This window comes from Acanthisitta chloris, unplaced genomic scaffold (genome assembly GCF_000695815.1).
Source record: "Acanthisitta chloris isolate BGI_N310 unplaced genomic scaffold, ASM69581v1 scaffold1680, whole genome shotgun sequence".
NCBI lineage: Eukaryota > Metazoa > Chordata > Aves > Passeriformes > Acanthisittidae > Acanthisitta > Acanthisitta chloris.
Window position 1 is genome coordinate 82,748 of NW_008652008.1, and position 19,317 is coordinate 102,064.

Below are 19,317 nucleotides of genomic sequence, written 5' to 3' on the forward strand. Positions count from 1 at the left end.
AATCTATATGTTACTTGCTGGGGAAGAGATCTTTAGGGGGAATAAAAATCGTGCCACAGGCCTGCACAGAGTTGGAGCAAGTGCACAAGCTAAAGCACCATTCAGGTCACCCATCACAATGGATAAAATCAGGAGCTAATTTTGAAATGAGAATTTATTTGGATGAATAAATGCATTTCTAAACACTATGAGAGAGTGCACCTTCTATTACCAAACAAAATCCACTTAAAAAATCTACCATAATATGAAAAAGCCATTAGTACATTTTCCTTGTAATTTGTACAAATTTATTTGGATGAATAAATTCTCCATGCAACAACTTTTCTGCCTAACTCCCAAACAGGTTTTGGCCACATGAAACAGTATCCAAATTCATGCTAAATTCAGTGGCTTATGTTCTTACATTCTAGATAATATTTTGCTACTGTATTTTTTCCCATTACAATTAAAATATTTTTCAATGTTCTAAAAGGCATGATACAGTCAATAAAATACATGAATCAAACTTTCATGTTGGGTCACAGGATACATCAATTCAAATGGAAAAGATCTGGGTTTGAAATTAAAGCTTTCTGAAAATTTTCAATCTCATTTTGTTCAGTTTATCCGCAAGTTACTCTTCATTTTCTCACCTTTCTGTGTTGGTCATTTATACAGCTCAGCTTAGTGACAGAAAGAACCCAGATGCATTTCTAAACATTATGAGAGAGTGCACCTTCTATTACCAAACAAAATCCACTTAAAAAAATCTACCATAATATGAAAAAGCCATTAGTACATTTTCATTGTAATTTGTACAAATGCAGTTGCACTTTAGTGTGAAAGAAGACAACAATAAAAACAGAATAAGGCCAACCTAAATAAGACAGTCATTTTCTAATTTTCTGCAGAGGAAATACTAAGTTTTTCTCAGCTGCGATTCTTGTATCGTTTTTCAAAGGCATTGTATTGCAGTGCACAGGGCACTGTCACTGGCTGTGTCTGGTGTGAAAGAGGACAGCCACCCTCTGTAACTGTGAAAGGCTTGGATATCTGGGTTAGAACACTAGAGAAAGTATCAGTCACAGACATTCAACAGAGCAGTTGACTTTCTAGCCACTCCTTGGAGACAAGAACCATTACTCTGGAAATACAAATATCACAACATTACCCTAGATTTTGATCTCATGAAAGGAAATCCCACACTGCACTTGAGGAAATCTGACTCCAGCAACTCACAGGCAATGCCCAGTTCCTCCTGTAAGAAAATACAAGACCATGAGATGATAGATTTGCAGATAAAAAGAGGATTACTGAGAAATACCATTGTGATGAAGTATTGTAGAAAACTAAACATTTCCCACCATAGCACTGTTGCACTTCCTTACTTCACCTCAGTTGGACCAGCACTGGGAAGATTACAACCATCAGAACTTTGCTCTGAGAGATAGATCACAAGGAAATACTGCGTGACTAAACACAGTAGAGCCAGGGGATCAGCTCAAATTCTTGGATAACTCAGACCATCTTTAGTAAGACAGTGGTGGCATAGATAAAGTAGAGGGACACTGTCAATAATTCAAATGCAAAAGGTTAGAGCATCCCTATCCTGCTTCACTGGTGACTCCACTACAACAGAAATACTTCTGTTGAATGAAGAGTGGTTCATTGCTCCATAAAATAACTATCGGGCTCCAGGTCAGCACATTCACATTTCTAAATTGCCATGGAATAGTTTAATACTTTGCCACTGTGGGCAAGTTCATCTCACTAAAGTTTAGGAGTGGGATTCAGCTCTGGAATCTGATATACACTTATAAGTGCCTACACAGCAAGTGATTGCTATGTGATATAGATGTCACAGCTCCCATTGTATTCAAAGGATGTAGAAAACAGTGTAGCAGACCAAATGCAGGTGTGTAAGGTTGGATAAGCACTCTAAGCCCTACTGTTGACTAGATTATCACTGGAACTATAGTATTGATGGTATGCAGCTACAGTACAAACACCTAAAATTTAGACATCTGAATCAATAAATCAACTTCATTCTAGACATATAGCTGAGAAACTCTTAGCTACAGGACATATGATTTATATGATCTATTTTCATTACTTACAGCAGTTTGCAAAGACCAGACTGTCTCCTTATGTACATTTCCCAAATTACTTCAAATATGAGTTCTGCTTTCAAAGTTACAGGAGTACCTGCACTTAAAAGTTACAGGAGTGGCATGCACAGCTGGAACAAGCACATGTGGAATTAGCTTCCTGAACCATGGACTCAGGTTATAAGCATCGCCAGGAAATGCCTCTCTGCCCTATGCACATTAGTGCTCTACAGACATTATTACTATTATAATTATGAGTCTAACTGCATTCAGATTCAGGACCTTTGAATTGTTTCCTGTGATATCTGAAAGATAAGATCTCCTTCGCCTTCAAAATCATGGTTCAAATCAGGACACATATGTCCATAAAATGGTAGACTAAATGCTACCTTTCTTACCTGACTCAGACAATATTTCACTGGTTTCATGAAAAGCAAAAGTAATGTAGGAAGAAAATCAATGCACACCTGGAGATGCCCAATGGAGTGATATTACTGCAGTCCTACTAAAGTGCCAGAGTAGTGGACTCCTCCTACAGTTTCTCTATGCATTTGTTGCTTCTGCTTCTATTTCCAGAAATAGAAAAGATGGCACTGCCTAGCAAATCAAATATCTATCTCCAGTAGTACAGAGATGCCATCCTTATTTGATGTGTTATACTTTCTCCTCCATTTAACACAAAACAGACAAGCAAGTGCTCCATGGTTGAAGCATCCCCTTCACTTGCCTTTTCCTCTCAGCAATCTGGGAGGCTCTCCAGTTTTATGTGAGTGACCAAGTGAACACAAACTCTGAGCATCTGCATATCCAAATGAAAAATTTCACAGCTGCTTCCTCTGGGAACATTCTTGGTTCTGGGTTGTTCAAATGTCCCTTGCTAACGGGGGCAACCTATGAACCCTCATCAACTCCCAGCCACTGTTCATTCAAGATGGGTTTCTAATTACATAGCTGTCTGGTGGTGACAGTGACCAGACAGACCCAAGAGGCTTCCTCCTCTCCTCAAGGCCATATCCCTGCACAGATGTCAAAGAACAAGATAACAGAAAGAACTCTGATTTTGATAATGGAAGAAGTGCACTCCTTCTTAATTTGCACATTGGTGCCTTTGTAGCCCTGACAACTGGCAGGCAGATGCCAGTGGTTTTATACTTGCCTGTAAGGAAATGACAGAAAACATTGCATTGACTGGTTTTGCTGTTGTTGCCTGGAACAGTGTAACGGATACAGTAAGATCAACTTGAACCACTATCTGGCTTCATTAGCATATCATTCAGTTTAATGATTTATATTAATACAACATTATTGAAGTTCAGAGTGGACAGTAGGAAAAGCTTCTTCCCTCAGAGGGTGGTCAGTCACTGAAGCAGGCTCTCCAGGAAACTGGTCAGGTAAAGTTTCAAAAGGATGTGCTGGCTACAGCTCTAACTGATTTTTTAAATAAAATCATGCCAAAACAGAAAGTTATATTACTTTCTGAACTTAGGATAACTTCTGTACTGCTCCAAATACTGTTGATTATCTGTGACAGAGTTCACTTCATACTTTTAAATATTCTTCTGATTTTCCATTATTTTTTAATTTTTTGATCAGAACCACCAATTAAAGGCACTGGAAATATCTTAATTGTGGAATTGTAAATATAATTAGTATATTTTTTTAGAAGGAAAACAAAAACCAACTCGTTGGAAAATGCATTTACCAGCAGTTTATATTCCTCTTTCCTTAGCTATTCAAATTAAAGTTTTTTATTGTTGTTTAGATTGAAAAAAAAATTCCCTTGCAGATCTTGGCTATTAGCACATATACTCTGCAACAGACAAGAAAATGTCCTGGAAGCCTTGATAACATGCTGGCAGAACACTCCTGTTTTGAAGATGTTGAGATTTTACTTAACTTGTTAGGATTTTTTTTGTCATGCTGCATGTTTTCCAAAGGATACAAAAGCAGAATGACTAGAGTGAATAACTGAGGAACCCTGCATTTGTTGTCAGAGCACACAGTCTTCTTAGTGCTTTCCTTGCTGTTATTAGTTCTTTTGTTCTATGATGCCTGTCTGTGAAACATTGCACTTGACACTACAGGGGATCATGAACAGTATCCTCATTCAAGAAGTCCTAAAACAAGTATGTTAAGAAAATACCACAAAGGAGGGGTACTTGCACTGTCCACTTCATGCTATGCTAGGTCTCAAAAGTAGGTACTATGTATCTACCTCCTATATGCTCTCCTGGATAGAGACTATAACTAACTCTCCCCAGTAGTTATTTGGAAATTCTCTGACCTGCACCAAAGCTTACAATGAACACTGGGAAAATTTGCTAAATGTGTTGGGGTTTTATTCTCATAATGGACCCTGACTTAAAGCACATACTTATACCTCAATAATTCCAACTTGAACTTTTCATGAGGAGGGTCATTTTCCCAAATGAGAGTTTAGATGAACATCTGGATGTTTTGTTCTACCCAACAGGACAATTATATAGCCCTGACCTGCATTTTAAAAGCTTCTTACTTTTGGGAGGTATCACTGAACATATGTCTGTTCACAGCTGGTAATCTGCTTCCTACACACTTAGCTAGCAAAGCCTGGTAGGACAAACACCTCTCATGTCAGGAGCCTGACATAAAGGCTCACCTCTTTGATGATGTTTGAGGTGGCTTCTCCAAATCACTCTTCCTAATCATGACCTAAGCCCTTCAGTAGTGCTATCAACAACTTGTGGGTTTCCCTAGGCTTTGGAGAGCAGAATTTTCATTTTGCTCCTACCCTTATCTTTCCCTGCCTCACAATTCTCTTAGTGCCTTAACTGAGGCTAAGAGGATATGAAGATGTGCCAATTAATTTAACAGCCACCTCCTGAGTTAACTAATGTACTTTCTTTCCACAGCAACTGAGTGCAGGTCACAGTTACCTACATGTGCAGTACAATTAGGGATGCCCGAGCTCACGAAAGCTTAGGAATTTTTTTCAAGTAAAAAGTCTGGCTCAGATGAGAACAAGTACAGCTCAGAGTAATTTAATCTTGGAGGCCCCCTCTTGTGCATAGATTCAATACAAAATTCCTCACATACCACACTTTCCTCCAAAATAGAGCTTTGCTGGATATTTTAAAACTGCAACAACACAAAGAGGATTCGTTGTGTTACTGACTGGGAACTTTTCCTGGTGTCGTACAATAATTCAAGTAAAAATCATCTGAAATGACTGAAATGGTGGGTCTGATCTACCTTACATACCTCTTAAAAGTTGCTCTGATTATCATCTTGATATCATCATATTAAAAGCCCTTTGGGTCTCTGGTAACTAGCAGTCTGATGTCTGCTTTGTCTCTTTGTCAGCAGTACTCCCTGTTAGCCGAGCAGTTAGTATTTCCTCTGTATTTCTGGGCTGAACTCTGCCAGGCACAGACCTTTCCCAACCCCATCAGCCCACAGCAAATGCCAAAGGCATCAGCAACTTGCTTACATTTGGAAACCTCAGCATCTCACAAACTGAGCCCACAGTTTTGGGGTTTGGTTTTCCTTTTTTTGCTCAATTGTTTCAGGAGTTCTAAATGCACAAAGAATCCAAGCACTCACTGCCATCAATGAGCAGCTCTCTCAACACTGCACAACCTGGGGATTGCGCAGGGGGAAGCATAAGGAGAGCTGTGCATGGTGTCAGGATGCACTGCTTCTTCGAGGCCAGCCTCACAGGCAGCAGTGCTGGCACATGGTGGTGGCACTGGGCCACCTGGGAAGGCCACATGGGCTCTCATGAGTTGCAAGTGTACACTGCAAGCTGGGGAAGAAGCAATCCTGTTACTGGATAGTGGCTTTGAAGATGGACTGCAGTGGTCGGCACATGTGGCCATGGCTTTAAAAGCAATCATGTGTCTAGGAAAAATTCTCATCTGCATTTCAGGGAATTTCTGCTCTCAGAGTGAAAAATCTCATGAGATTATTCCATTTTATGATATATAGTTTACTTGGCAACTTTAAGCAAATACTTTGTGTTCAGAAACTCTTCTATGTACAGCTCCCCATGTGCCAAAGCAAAGTGTATGACAGAATCACTCATAAGGAGGAAAAAGATGTTTGTGATGGAAATAAATTAAGATGGCTTTACTCTTTTAACAGAACAGCTCTGGAGCTCAAGCTTCACACATTTCTTCTGTTGTTAGTAATTTCCAAACACAGGTAGAATGAAAGTAACAATGTGAATAACATGAAAGCCAAGTCAATACTGAATCAGCATCAATAGCAACTATAATGTGAAAATTATTGTCAATCATTACCCACTAGGAAAAATATTATAGAGAAGTAGTTATAGACTCAATACAGACTTGCTCAGCTAGACATTGTCATGAGACTAGCATCTATCTAACCTTTTGAATGCAATGACTGAAGAATATTGGATAGCCAATCAAATTATACAATGGGATAAAAAGATTTTGTGTGCATTGCAAAGGTCTGTTTTAAAGGTGCCACAGGGACTGAAAGTTTTCCTTTAGTTTTCAACACATACATATTTCCCTAACAAACCAAATCAGCAAATAAGAATGTCACATATTACAAATACTGTAAACTGCTGTTTCACTTGCGAAGACCCTCACCATTCCAGTGCTTAATGAGCAACCAAAACCACGTACGTGACTACACTGACATGCATGCTGCCAAATGTCCATATGAAGATGTGGGGCAGTGGGGCATCAGGACCTGTATTCTGATAATGAATTGATCCTTTGATTCATTATCAGAAAGAAGCTTGATAGGGCATTGGGGAATTTCAGCAGTTGTTTCATTAAAGGAACTAGCGGGGGACAAAAAAGTTTTCTTTGGCATTAGGGAGAGATTTCCTGTCCTATTCCATGATCTCACTAGTAAATGCTGTAGGCACACTCCACCCCCAAACACAGCAAGCCTGGCTTCAAACAACTTGTATTTGCGCCTTATTTTGTGAAAACAACTATTTCTGTATAATTAATTAGAGCCTCTTGTCTCTTCTCTCTCCCCCCTGGATGGAATCTGTTTATAGATCATGACCTCATTGATCCCAGGAGACACAATAAATGTTTGAGCAAAAAGGGAAAGAAAAAAACTTTACTGGATATTTCCAACATTCTTTCTCTCACTCTCTCTCTCTCTCTCTCTCTCTCTCTAAAACATTTATTTTAACTGGTGAAAAGCTAGTGCAGCAGATTTTTAAAGCACAGCATCTCAGAAGCTGAACAGGCAGCAGCAATTGTTCACTCTGCTTGAGTAAGTGATTAACCTCTAAAACAAGTTTTAGACCAAGTTCACAAAACTGATCATGTTTTTGCTTCTCTCATCTTTTAAGGGACCTGCAGGGCTGGTGGTGAAACTATAAGGACAAAGGGGGATCTAGTGCCACCCTGAGAAGTTCCACATCCTTTTTAAGAGACCAATTAGGCTTATATCGACTTTCATTGTACTACACCAGCTAAACATTTCTTTTCCCTTCTTGCTGAAAACTACTGAACTTAATTTTTTCAAGATGTAGGAAATAATCCAGGGAACATCATCAAGATACACCATCCCCATAGAGCTGTTAGGTCAGCTGTCCTTCGTTCCTTGTGAGGTTGTTCACATTTCAACTATGCTGTTTGGCCAAGCCTGACTCTATGACCCTTTTCAATATGTGTTAATGTACAGCTCCACATACTCTGCCAGTAGAGCAAAAGCAGCTTAAAGGCCAGAATTCCACCTACCCACAGAATAACACTCAGCCACTGGTTCACAACCTGAGTGTTATTAATAACATAAAGGAAGACCATTTAAATTTGGACACAGTGATCCATATGACTAAGTCGCATAGAGCTTTTGACTCAGGATAAACTGATAGTGTCCCCCAAGTACAGAATGGTTGCCTATTTTGCAGTTGTGGATTACCAGTGTCTCCCATGCAGTAGTCCAGATCAGAAATGGCTGGACCACACTTTCCCTATGATGTCTTTAGTATGTCTTATAAAAATTTGGAATAGAGATGAGAGCCTTATTCTTCCTTTTAGATCCTTTCCACAGACAGTGGTATAAAAGCAGTCTTAGAGGAAAATAATTCTCAGCAGAGTAAATCTGTATTTTTTTGAACTTGGCTCTTAATGACAAGTTTGAATTTCTGAGGCCAGCCCACCCCCACAGCAGCAATTAGCATATGAGAAGTGACATTGCTGACACTATCAGTCTGGGTACTCATGCTGGGTCTCTACAGCTACCTCCCTGTCCCAGGGAACACACACTAGCTCAGGCTTGACACTCATGCCTCTTTTCTGAGTGCAGGGGTCTGCTGGTCCTGACAAGATAAACTCAGGCTCCTGGAAGCCTCTCTAGCCTCTGATCACAACCCAAAACCAATGTTTCCCCAGGGTCAGAAATCTCAATCTGCCTTTTCCCTCTCATCCCTATGAGGCTCTAATACTTCCTAGATCCCACAGAGGAGGAATCACCTGAGCCAAAAGGCTGCAAGGAGGTGGCCAACAGCTGCCTTGACTGTAGGCACTGGAAACTTCCCAAGGAAGTCACTTGTCATGCCATTTTCTGGGCGTTTTGCTGTCTGAGGCTTTGGAGGAGCACACAGGGGCTTTGAGCATTTCCCTCAAATCACTTTCTGCCAATACTCCTCCTTGCTTTTAACACTTGTCTTGCGCTGGGAGTGGCTTTGGGATGGGAATTGTCTGCTTCCATGGAAGAACAATACAGGAAATGTTGGAGAAAGGTCAATACTAGCTCCAAAGTCAGTCAATTCATTTTCTACCAAAAAAGGAAGAGCATTCCTTTCATGGGAAGGACTCAGATGAAATCCTCTGTCCTGTGCATTATTTAAGTAAAATCCACCTTAAGGAGGTTATGATCTCTTGCACTTGGATCCTTCTGGTTTCTCTCTCTTGCAAATTGACCTTCTCTTTCATCTTTCCTCATCCAGATCTTCATTAACTATATTAAATAGGACTGGTCCCAATACTGAGACTCACCAGCAAAAAAAATAGAGACTTAGGTGCAGAATGGGAAAAATCCATGATACACATGTGCCAAGACATTACAAAATGGTGCCTCCTTAGTCATGCACGATAGGTTTGCCAATCAAGATAAAACCTTTGTTCATAAAAATGTGAAGATGTTCCTTTTCAAAACACTGCACTGGCTAGCACATACACCAATACACTACCAAGCCTAAGGCAACTTCTATGTACTCAGCATGTCCTTCAAGTTCCACATACAAAAACATAGTAAAATCATGAGGAAAATAAAAGACTAAGGGAAAAATCAGTTTTCTGACTCCACAGTTACATATTTAAATGGTAATCATAAGAACTATTACACAAAATATCTCTGGCACACATTCAGCTAAATTCAGCAGTAATTTAGATTGTGCTATTCCCACAAAAAAAGCTTTCTCTATAAAACTGCAGAAATTGTATTGGATTAAATGCCTGTGCAGACACGATGCAATTATCCAGAAAAGAAAATTCAGTCTTGAGACTCAAACAAAAGCATGCCCAGAATTATATACTGGCATGTTTCTATATTCTTCATACCATGACATGTATATCCAAAATACATATGCTGTTGTTATCTGCCAGTGCATTGCATTCGATTACACCTTTATTTTTAAAAAAATGTGGTGAATATATATATTTTCATCTTTATTATTCTCACATTATATGTGCATAGCAATATTATGATAAGCTTAATAACAACAGAGCATTCTTGTGCGTATGTCCATGCTCTGCAAAAATCCAGAGAAAAAGCAGAGACAGGGAAGCCACAGGGAAGAGAAAGGGCTCTGGGGTAAGCTTTCCTTCATCTCACTCCACATGTAGATGTATGTATATATGTGCTCACACACACATGTATCTCACACTACTAATTGCTGCATGGCAATATTAACAGGAAGATTGCTTTTTAATAAATACAGATAATTACTGTGGTGGTTTGACCCTGCCTGGATGCCAGATGTCCACCAAAGCCACTCTATCACTCACCTCCTCAATCAGACAGGGGATAGAAAATATAATGAAAGCTTCATGAGTTGAATAAGGACAGGGAGAGACCACAAACCAATTACCATTACAGGTAAAACATATTTGACTTGGCAAAATTTACTGAATTTATTACCAATGAAAATCAGAGCAGGATAATGAGAAGTAAAACAAATCTTAAAAACATCTTCCCCTGACTCCTCCATCCTTCCCAGGCTCTTCTACTCTTCCCCAAGCAGCACAGTGAGATGAGAAATAGGGGTTACAAGCAGTTCATCATATGTTATTTCTGCTATTGTGTCTTTCTCAAGTAGAGGACTCCTTCCCCTGCTCCAGTGTGGGGTCCCTCCCACAGGAGACAGTCCCCCATGAACTTTTCCAGCATGAGTCCTTCCCACGGGCTCCAGTTCTTCACAAACTGCTCCAGTGTGGGTCCCTTCCATGGGGTGCAGTCCCTCAGAAATCACTTGCTCCAGCATCAGTCCCCCATACACAAGTCCTACCAGGAAATCTGCTCTAGCATGGGCTTCTCTCTCCACAGTTCTGAAGGTCCCTTCCAGCAGCCTGCTTCAACCTGAGCTTCCCATGATAATGAGAAACAAATCTTAAAAACATCTTCCCCTGACTCCTCCATCCTTCCCAGGCTCTTCTACTCTTCCCCAAGCAGCACAGTGAGATGAGAAATAGGGGTTACAAGCAGTTCATCATATGTTATTTCTGCTATTGTGTCTTTCTCAAGTAGAGGACTCCTTCCCCTGCTCCAGTGTTGACTCCTCCATCCTTCCCAGGCTCTTCTACTCTTCCCCAAGCAGCACAGTGAGATGAGAAATAGGGGTTACAAGCAGTTCATCATATGTTATTTCTGCTATTGTGTCTTTCTCAAGTAGAGGACTCCTTCCCCTGCTCCAGTGTGGGGTCCCTCCCACAGGAGACAGTCCCCCATGAACTTTTCCAGCATGAGTCCTTCCCACGGGCTCCAGTTCTTCACAAACTGCTCCAGTGTGGGTCCCTTCCATGGGGTGCAGTCCCTCAGAAATCACTTGCTCCAGCATCAGTCCCCCATACACAAGTCCTACCAGGAAATCTGCTCTAGCATGGGCTTCTCTCTCCACAGTTCTGAAGGTCCCTTCCAGCAGCCTGCTTCAACCTGAGCTTCCCATGGGGTCAAAGCACTCCTTTGGGCATCCACCTGCTCTGGCATGGAGCTCTTCTACAGGCTGCAAGTGGATCTCTGCACCCCCATTAACCTCCATGGACTGCAGGGGGACAGCTGCTTCACCAAGGTCTTCACCACAGGTTGCAGAGGAATATCAGCTCCAGCATCTGGCATGCTTCTTCTCCCTCTTTCTTCACTGCCCTCCATTGTTCTCACTTCTCTGCCCACAATTACTTCTGTGCAATAACTTTTTTTCTTCTCAAATATGTGATCACAGAGGTACTAATACCATCTCTGATGGGCTCAGCCCTGGCCAGCAGTGGAGCTGTCTTGGAGCTGGCTAGCATTGGCTCTGTCAGACATTGAGGAAGCTTCCAGTAGCTTTTCAGACAAGCCAGTCATATAGTCCTCCTGCTACCAGAACCTTGTCACACAAATCCAATACAGTTATGCACATTACTATTCTATAACAAAAACATATCTTCAAAACATACTTCTTGAAAAATTAAAGGTAGGAAAAAAATGGCAGAAATCAAATAAATGAACCAGCATTCATTTCCTAGTGGCACTTCTGAAAGTATTTCTAATATATGCACCCACATACACTGTAAGACAAACTTCTGTGTGTAAGGCTTCAATTATAATGAATATTGATATACTCAACTGCAACACAGCTATTCACTCTCACTGTTATAATGAAATGCTTACATTTATAAGTTCAGAAAATAAATGTGTCATCAACTACACATACTTTGATGCAAACGCAAACTAAAAAACCTCAGAAATAATGTTTAAACCCCCCAAATCCAGAATTAAAACCAAACTGGATGAGGAAATACAATCAATAAAATCAAGCCTTACCCTGACCTCCTGCCCTTCCCATCCTTCACTGGCAGTAATTTTTGAGTGTTAAATAACATTAAGACAATAACAATAATAATGAGCTTTTAGCTGGGCATTTTCCTGGAATTAACAAACCTTATCTCAACATGCAATCCAAAAAAAACCAAAGCTAAATCTGAAACCCCAGAAAATGCCTTTTGCAAACACACATGAGTTTGGGGGGGGGGTTTGTCTTTCTCTTTCAGAAACCCAAACACAAAGCACATTAGGACATCTTCCCAGGAAAACCTTATGACATCATAAATACTCTGCATAGCCTAGGGACAATGATGAAATGCGAAAGTATAATCCATTACTTACTGCACTGGGCTATTGAAACAGGCTTATTTAATATACATATTTTCTTTTTTTAAAAACGAAAACTTAGCAGTTCACTTGTAAGGCTTTAAGAGGTGCCACACTACTTTATAGAGCAGCTTTTTAGTACACTTTTCCTTTTTCCATTGCTAAGTGGAAATCACAGCGTCTGCAGATGGTTATGGCCCAAAGTCAAGCACAGGTTTTCTGGCCTCCTCCCAAAGGCAGGCTGTGAAAGCACTGCTGGTTGGGAATGCTCCTGGCTCAGCATCCCCTCCAGCCTGCTTGGGCGGGGGGTCTGCAGGGAGGAGGCAGTCCTGTGCTCACCCCTAGAGCCTGCAACCAAGCCAGCTGAAACACTTCTCGCTCTTCCTCCCTGCTGCACTTAACGCTTCTGGTTTTGATGAAATACCACAGGAAGCTCCCTCTCAAAAAAAACCAAAACAGACTTGGGGCCTCCTTCAGAGGAGGTTTAACGTGCCTGCTTCTGCTAACAGGAACACAGAGTGATGCCAGCTGAACCCAGGGTTACACTGCTGACTGTGAGCTGCTCGGGGAAGAGGAATCCTTCCTCAACTAGTTCCCTAGAAAGGAAAGAAAAAAGCCAGGACTTTGCTTTCACACCAGAAGAAACCAGGGAGTTCACAAGGGACTCAGAAAATCTAAAGGTCCTGATGTCAAACCCAAGGAAAGGAAAGCCTGTGATTTCTTAAGCAGTACTGGCCCCACCTTGGATTTTCAGCTAAAAACTCTTCATACCCTTACTCACCTTTTTCACTGTGCAGCTGGCTTTTTTTAAGTCTTTATACAGCAAAACTGTTGTTGACTTCAGAGAAGCTATGCCTGAAGTATGCCAAAGGATCATGCCTTGTGTTTAATAAGATTAATTAAAGAGGGTGTTGTGTTTATCCTATCAGCTTCACAAGAGAAATCTGAACTAGATGAAAAAGAGCAATTGGCACTACTTCCAGCCACAGAGCACCATGACTACAATATCCCACAGGACTAAGCAATCCAAATACATACACATATATATGTTTATAGTTGCATATTTTACATATAATATACATGTTTATTTATACTGTAAAGCTATATATATTTGTTTACAATTCTATTGGATTTTCCAGTCAAGGTGTCATTTATCTTCTGACAACATCTTGAGCTGCCTGTTTTAAATGCGACCGAAAGAAACTCCTGCAAAAACAGAATTGACCTTTCATACCAGAAATTCAATAAACTTTAAGCTTCAAGTTACAACAAAAACATAACTCATTTCTTGCGGTAATGCCACCAAAAGCTGTGCAAATCAATTCATACTTGAGGCTTTTGCAGAGGATGTTAAAGTTCAGGCAATTTTAAGCCTCATCCTAAGAACACAGGGGACAAACCCTGTCCCACAGACTTCTCACCTCGAACATTGGCAAGTGTCTGTTCACTGGGTTTAAGAGCAAAACATGATAATGAGACACTGGGACACAGGAAAGTCACTGGTGATCTTTCCATAGGGACAGCATAGCCTTTAAATAAGCACATCTAAGATCAAGTGTATTGAGCTCACTGTATACTGAGCTCTACCTTCTGTGAAGGATTTTCACCTTTCTCCTAGTCATGCAGTTTATCAAGATAACAGTCTACAATAGAGTGGCTGGATCTCAGCAGCAGAGGCAGCTGAGCCCCTGTTCTAAAGCCATCTCCCATGACTTGGCACTTCTGCCACTGTCGCAGTGGCTTCTGGCTCGGTGCAGCTCCTGAAATTGTGCAGGAAGAAGCAGTTTGGACAGTGAGTTGTGGGCCACACAGGGACTGAAATGGGGTGGACAGCTACCTCCTGTGTCTCAGAGACCCCTTCTCCACTCCCTTGAGGAAGTCTCGTAAGTTCAGTGCTTTGGATCTCCTTTTCCCTTCCTCATCTGTACGGAAATCAGGACCTCTGCTGGTGCCCAGCCATGGTGAAACACCACCTTGGGTGGTACACCACCAGGTAGGTCAGGTTTCACTGTAAACAGACTTTGCTACAGCATAGACTGTCTTCAAAACCTATATAAAAAGTACATGTCACATGACTATTCATCCACACAACTGTTTTTCCCTGAGAAAACCATTTCCCTCACAGATCCAAGAGAAGAGCAGAACTAGGCAGTCAAATCAAACCTCCCTTAATAATCCGAGCCACACAAAGCATCTCAGGATGTTCCTCAAAACCACAATATATGTGTAGTATCATAGAATCATCAAGTTTGGAAAAGAAATCCAAGATAAACAGTCAAATTAAAAGTCATGACAAGCTTCTTCCAGTACAAACACCTTCCACATCATGTAACCTAGAGCACAGACACACCTGATCAGCATAAAACTTCTCAATGTATCTAGTCACATATATGGAATAATATATGTGAATCACTAAGTCCTTAAAAATCAAGATGTTTGGTAACAGCTTACTAATAGCAAGCTGTTTAAAAACAACCACCCACCTTCCCAAATGCTCACACAAATTTATATCACATTTTTGTACTGCAAAATAAACTTTTACTGTGCCAACCTCATCCAAAAGGGACAGGTATATCATCAGAAGTCCTGTCATATTGAGTCTGAAGGATCCACAGCCTCTTTCTGTGGAATTCCTTAGAGTCATCCCCTAATGCAACTCATTGTTTCACTGCAAGCAGTTTAAGATTGCAAAAAAAATAGATTTTTTTAAAGCTAGTCGGAGTTAGCTGCATTTAGTTTTGCAAAGTCAAAGTAATTTTGCAACCTTATACACTATCAACCTTCAATGGTATGTCTAAGTGTTAAGCTGCTCCTGAAAAAGGGATTTAACAATCAAACTCTTCTTCCAACACTGAGCAGAGCAACATCTAAACTCTTGCAAAATTACAGCTTCTAAACCACTTCCAATCAGGATTTTCCCAAAAGACTTGAGGATTTTTCATTCTAGTCATTCAGTTAATTTGTTGGGAAAAAAATTTTAAAAAGAATAATAAAAAAGAATTTATATACATACCCCATATAAAAAATAAAATATATCTTTCAGATCTACATGATAAACCAGAGTACAGGCAAAAAATTTGGAAGACTATGATCAGTACTAACTATACGAATAAACCCAGACTATAATGCCCATTCCCTGGTCATAGGAGTAACACATGAATCCCAACTGAAAAGTTTGGATCAACAGTCTAGCCTTCAATTCCTAACTGCTATGAGCAGTGGGATATTAGATGGCTCTAATAGTCCCTGACCTGAATAAGGCGCTGCTCCTTTCTTATTCCTAGGGAAGCAGAAAAATTGTGGTTCTCATTGAGCATTTACAGAAAAAGAAAACTAAAATAAACAATGAAGTCTAATAGCTTGAGTTGCATGGGGGTTTTTTTCTTCCCAGTTAGGAAAGTGAACAATTTAATCCCAGGGATGCAGAACATTTTGGTGTACTCTGGAACAATAGTTAAGCATTAGATAGGCAAAAAAGAAGCAGCAGCATATGATGTGGTTACTGCCACGCTACACATATTTCCAAGTCCTGTCTATAAAAGCTTTTGCTTTCTAGGCAAAAGGGTTCAAATCCCCTCATGTAAGTGATAAATGGCTTGGGCAATCTTCTGGATGCACTTGTATTAAGTGCAAGGGGTCACAGCTTCCACACTGCTTGGCATCACTCCTCTCTGACCCTCTGGCAGTGTGGTTTACAGGAGCAAGACCAACGCACTCCATGTAAAATCAGCTGGATTAAATCAAAGCACTAATTTAAAAGGTTTCTGCTAACCAGCTGGATGTGAATCGAGACTGATCACATTAACTTGTCTGCCAGCGTATCCAAAGGGGCAGCAACTGCTGGACATAAAGAATAGTCAGGACCTAAATTTTCTTCCAATGGCCCAAAAGGCAGAATGTGGCTTTTGTGTCCTATCCTGTCCCTGCCAGCCTCAAGACTCTGGGAAAATAGGAGGAGTATGGGAAACTGGTGTAAGAGAATTCCAGTTTGGAAAAAGTTAAACTTTGCCTACATCTTGCAGCTCTTCTGGGCAATCCTAGTCAAAAGAGGTTGCCAAAAGCTCTGGGAGTGAGGAAGTAAGAGTTCAAATTGCAGGACCTCCCTGCTAACCCAGAGAGTACTGCATTACTCATCAGAAGAAAAACCCCAAAGCCTGTAAGCAGCATAATTCCGGTTATCAGCAATATTCATATTGCACATCAGTGTTTCAGGTACAGGATGACAGAAGAATCATGGCAAATTACTGCGCCCAATGAAACCATAACCTCACTGTTCACCCTGCCCTGGCCCAGCCCTGCTAACTTCACACAGCTGTTGCTTGCAAAAGCTGCTGTGAGAAGCAACAGGAATGTTACACACAGCTGGCTTTGGATACTGGGAGAATGTCTGAAATCTAGGAACAATTCACAGCTGGAATTGATGGTCAGCAATGGGGTTTCCTGACCTACTCTCTACATAACCAGCGCTGAAATGGGATTAGCTGACAGATTCCTTTCAGCCCTTGTAGAACAGTGAGAGATTAATGCTATACATTATCTCTCTTGGTTTTACTATCACTATGGTACATATGCTGGTTTTATACTATTGCTGTAAAATCTCATGCCATAGCTGAGCTGATTTAGTAAAGATATGGCTCTGACCTACACCACATTTACTGTCACTGCAGGCAAGTTTACAGTGCTATTTCTGCAACTGTACTGAAAATACCTCTCTGTGCTGAGCAGCTAACAACAATTATCAAAGTGCCTATTGCTGACAAGCATCTTCAGCAAAATATTACAAGCCAGGAGGCAATTCCAATAGATATAAAATGGTGTAGAAATTAGCAGCAATATCTTTTCATTCTTTTTCCAGACTCAGCAGACTGCAGCATTCTGCATTCTTTGATAGAAAAGTGCTATCACCTCTGTTAAGTGCATGTTTCAGACTCTGAAACAGAATGTTTTCCTGAAGTTGAATTAAGATTATAGAGCAATAAGCTTTCAGACTTAAAAAAATAAAAAGTCCATTTCCATGGATGAAGCCCAGCCCTTTCTCTCCACAGCTCATAACATATATATATATGCCTGAAGAGGTACAGTATGTGGCATAGACAGACTTCTCATTCCTGCCTGCAGTCCCATGGATACAACTCTTGTAGAAAGTTTCAGGATCTCACTCTGTGAGAGAGGGTTGTTTTACAGGTGCATGGAAGTACTGCACTGCAGTGAATTTCAAAATGTGTCCACTGAGAAATGCATTAATTTTGACATACATCTTTTTAAATAAGAGAGAAGGAGAAAGACACCTCACCTATCTGCTTAGATTTTTTTCTTTACTAAGTTGACAAAAAAATCTTAGTTCCCTCTTCTGTATAGAATAGATTTTTTAGTTATGGAGAGGACTGGCTGCAGCACAATAGGAAAATAAGACAGTGGAATAGGTGGAGTCTCCTAAACATCAGTTGATGAACGCTTTTTCATCTTGCAGAGACATGGCAAAGCCTTGGCAGATATAGAATATCAGGTTGCAAGGGACTTCAAGGATCATCTGATCCCATCTTTCTTGGTAAAAGCAGTCTAGACAAGATGGCCCAGCACCCTGTCCAGCTGAATCTTAAAAGTGTTCAACATTGGGGAACCACTTCCCTGGGAAAATGATTCCAATAGCCAATTGATCTCTAGGCAGTGTTTCTATCTACCAAGTCTAATGAAATCTGTCTCCAGAAAAGAAAGAGGGCCTAGCTCCATTCAGATCCTTCAAGACACACTATTGTCATCATCACTGAACTAGGCCACCCCATTTCTTTTCATACATGAGATCATAGAGTCATAGAATCAATTGGGTTGGAAGAGACCTCAAGGATCATCGAGTCCAACCCTACCGTGGTTACTAGATCATGGCACTAAGTGCCACATCCAGTCTCATCTTGAAAACCTCCAGGGATGGCGGATCCACCACCTCCCTGGGCAGCCCATTCCAATGTTTGATTACTCTCTCTGTAAAAAATCTCTTCCTTAATATCCAACCTAAACCTTCCCTGGCAGAGCTTGAGTCTGTGCCCTTTTGTCCTCCTGCTGGTTGCCTGGGAGAAGAAACAAACCCCAACTGACTACAACCTCCTGTCAGGGAGTTGTAGCAGGCAAGATGTGGCATTTTGTCTTAGTAACTTTGTTGACAAAAATCAGCATTAAACTTTTGGGTCTCATTGTAACCAGTCCATAGAAAGAAACAAAACTTTACTGAATCTGCTAGAAATCTCCCCAGTGGGGTCACAAGGAAAACACAGAGGGGATTCACAGCATCCTGAAGGGACTCCAGAGTCAGGTTACAAAAGCTTACCACATGATCATCGTTCTCAGTCACCTCCCAAAGAAACAATCAAGCCAACACATGGAAGTTACCATTCTCTTCCACTTCAGTCCTATTCATTAAAAGGCAGTAGATACCAAAACATTTCCCATAACAAGAAGGTCTTTTGATTCCAACATTGCTCCGCTTAAAAAAACCTTAGGAGTCATAATTTTTATTCTGTATTTATGTTCTAGATTTTTGCCTGTGCAATATTCAACCAGGAACATTGCATAGATGTCAAGGGATGGGAGTAGGTTATGCGACATGGAGGCTGTGATATTTTAGCTCCCCAAAACATACTTATTTTTTATTTATGTCAAAGAGCTTAGGGAAAATGTAACACTGTAATCAAGGCTATGAGGTCATTATCCAGTTTCTCAACTGTACAAATGAGGAGGCCACTGATATATTAGTCTGACCTAGAGCAAAAGCTGATTGAAAGGAATTCAAATAGCCCAACATAATCCTGTAACTTGGTTTTTAAAAACTGTCCCTGAAATAGTGAAATAATTATCACAAGAAAACCACCAAACCCTATGAAATTAATCATAAGAACATTGGAACAGCAGG

General features: G+C 40.6%; 1 protein-coding gene across 1 annotated transcript in view; it reads right to left on the reverse strand.

Moving 5' to 3' along the window:
- The window catches only part of LOC103802787 (integrin alpha-9-like), a gene marked incomplete at its 5' end in the record, with an annotated part of 85,440 nt that overhangs the window by 49,109 nt on the left and 17,014 nt on the right, over positions 1-19,317 (reverse strand). Inside the window, one exon of the mRNA XM_009075312.1 lies at positions 1,151-1,237. Coding sequence (XP_009073560.1) covers positions 1,151-1,237 — 87 coding nt within the window. The remainder of the gene's footprint in view (positions 1-1,150; positions 1,238-19,317) is intronic.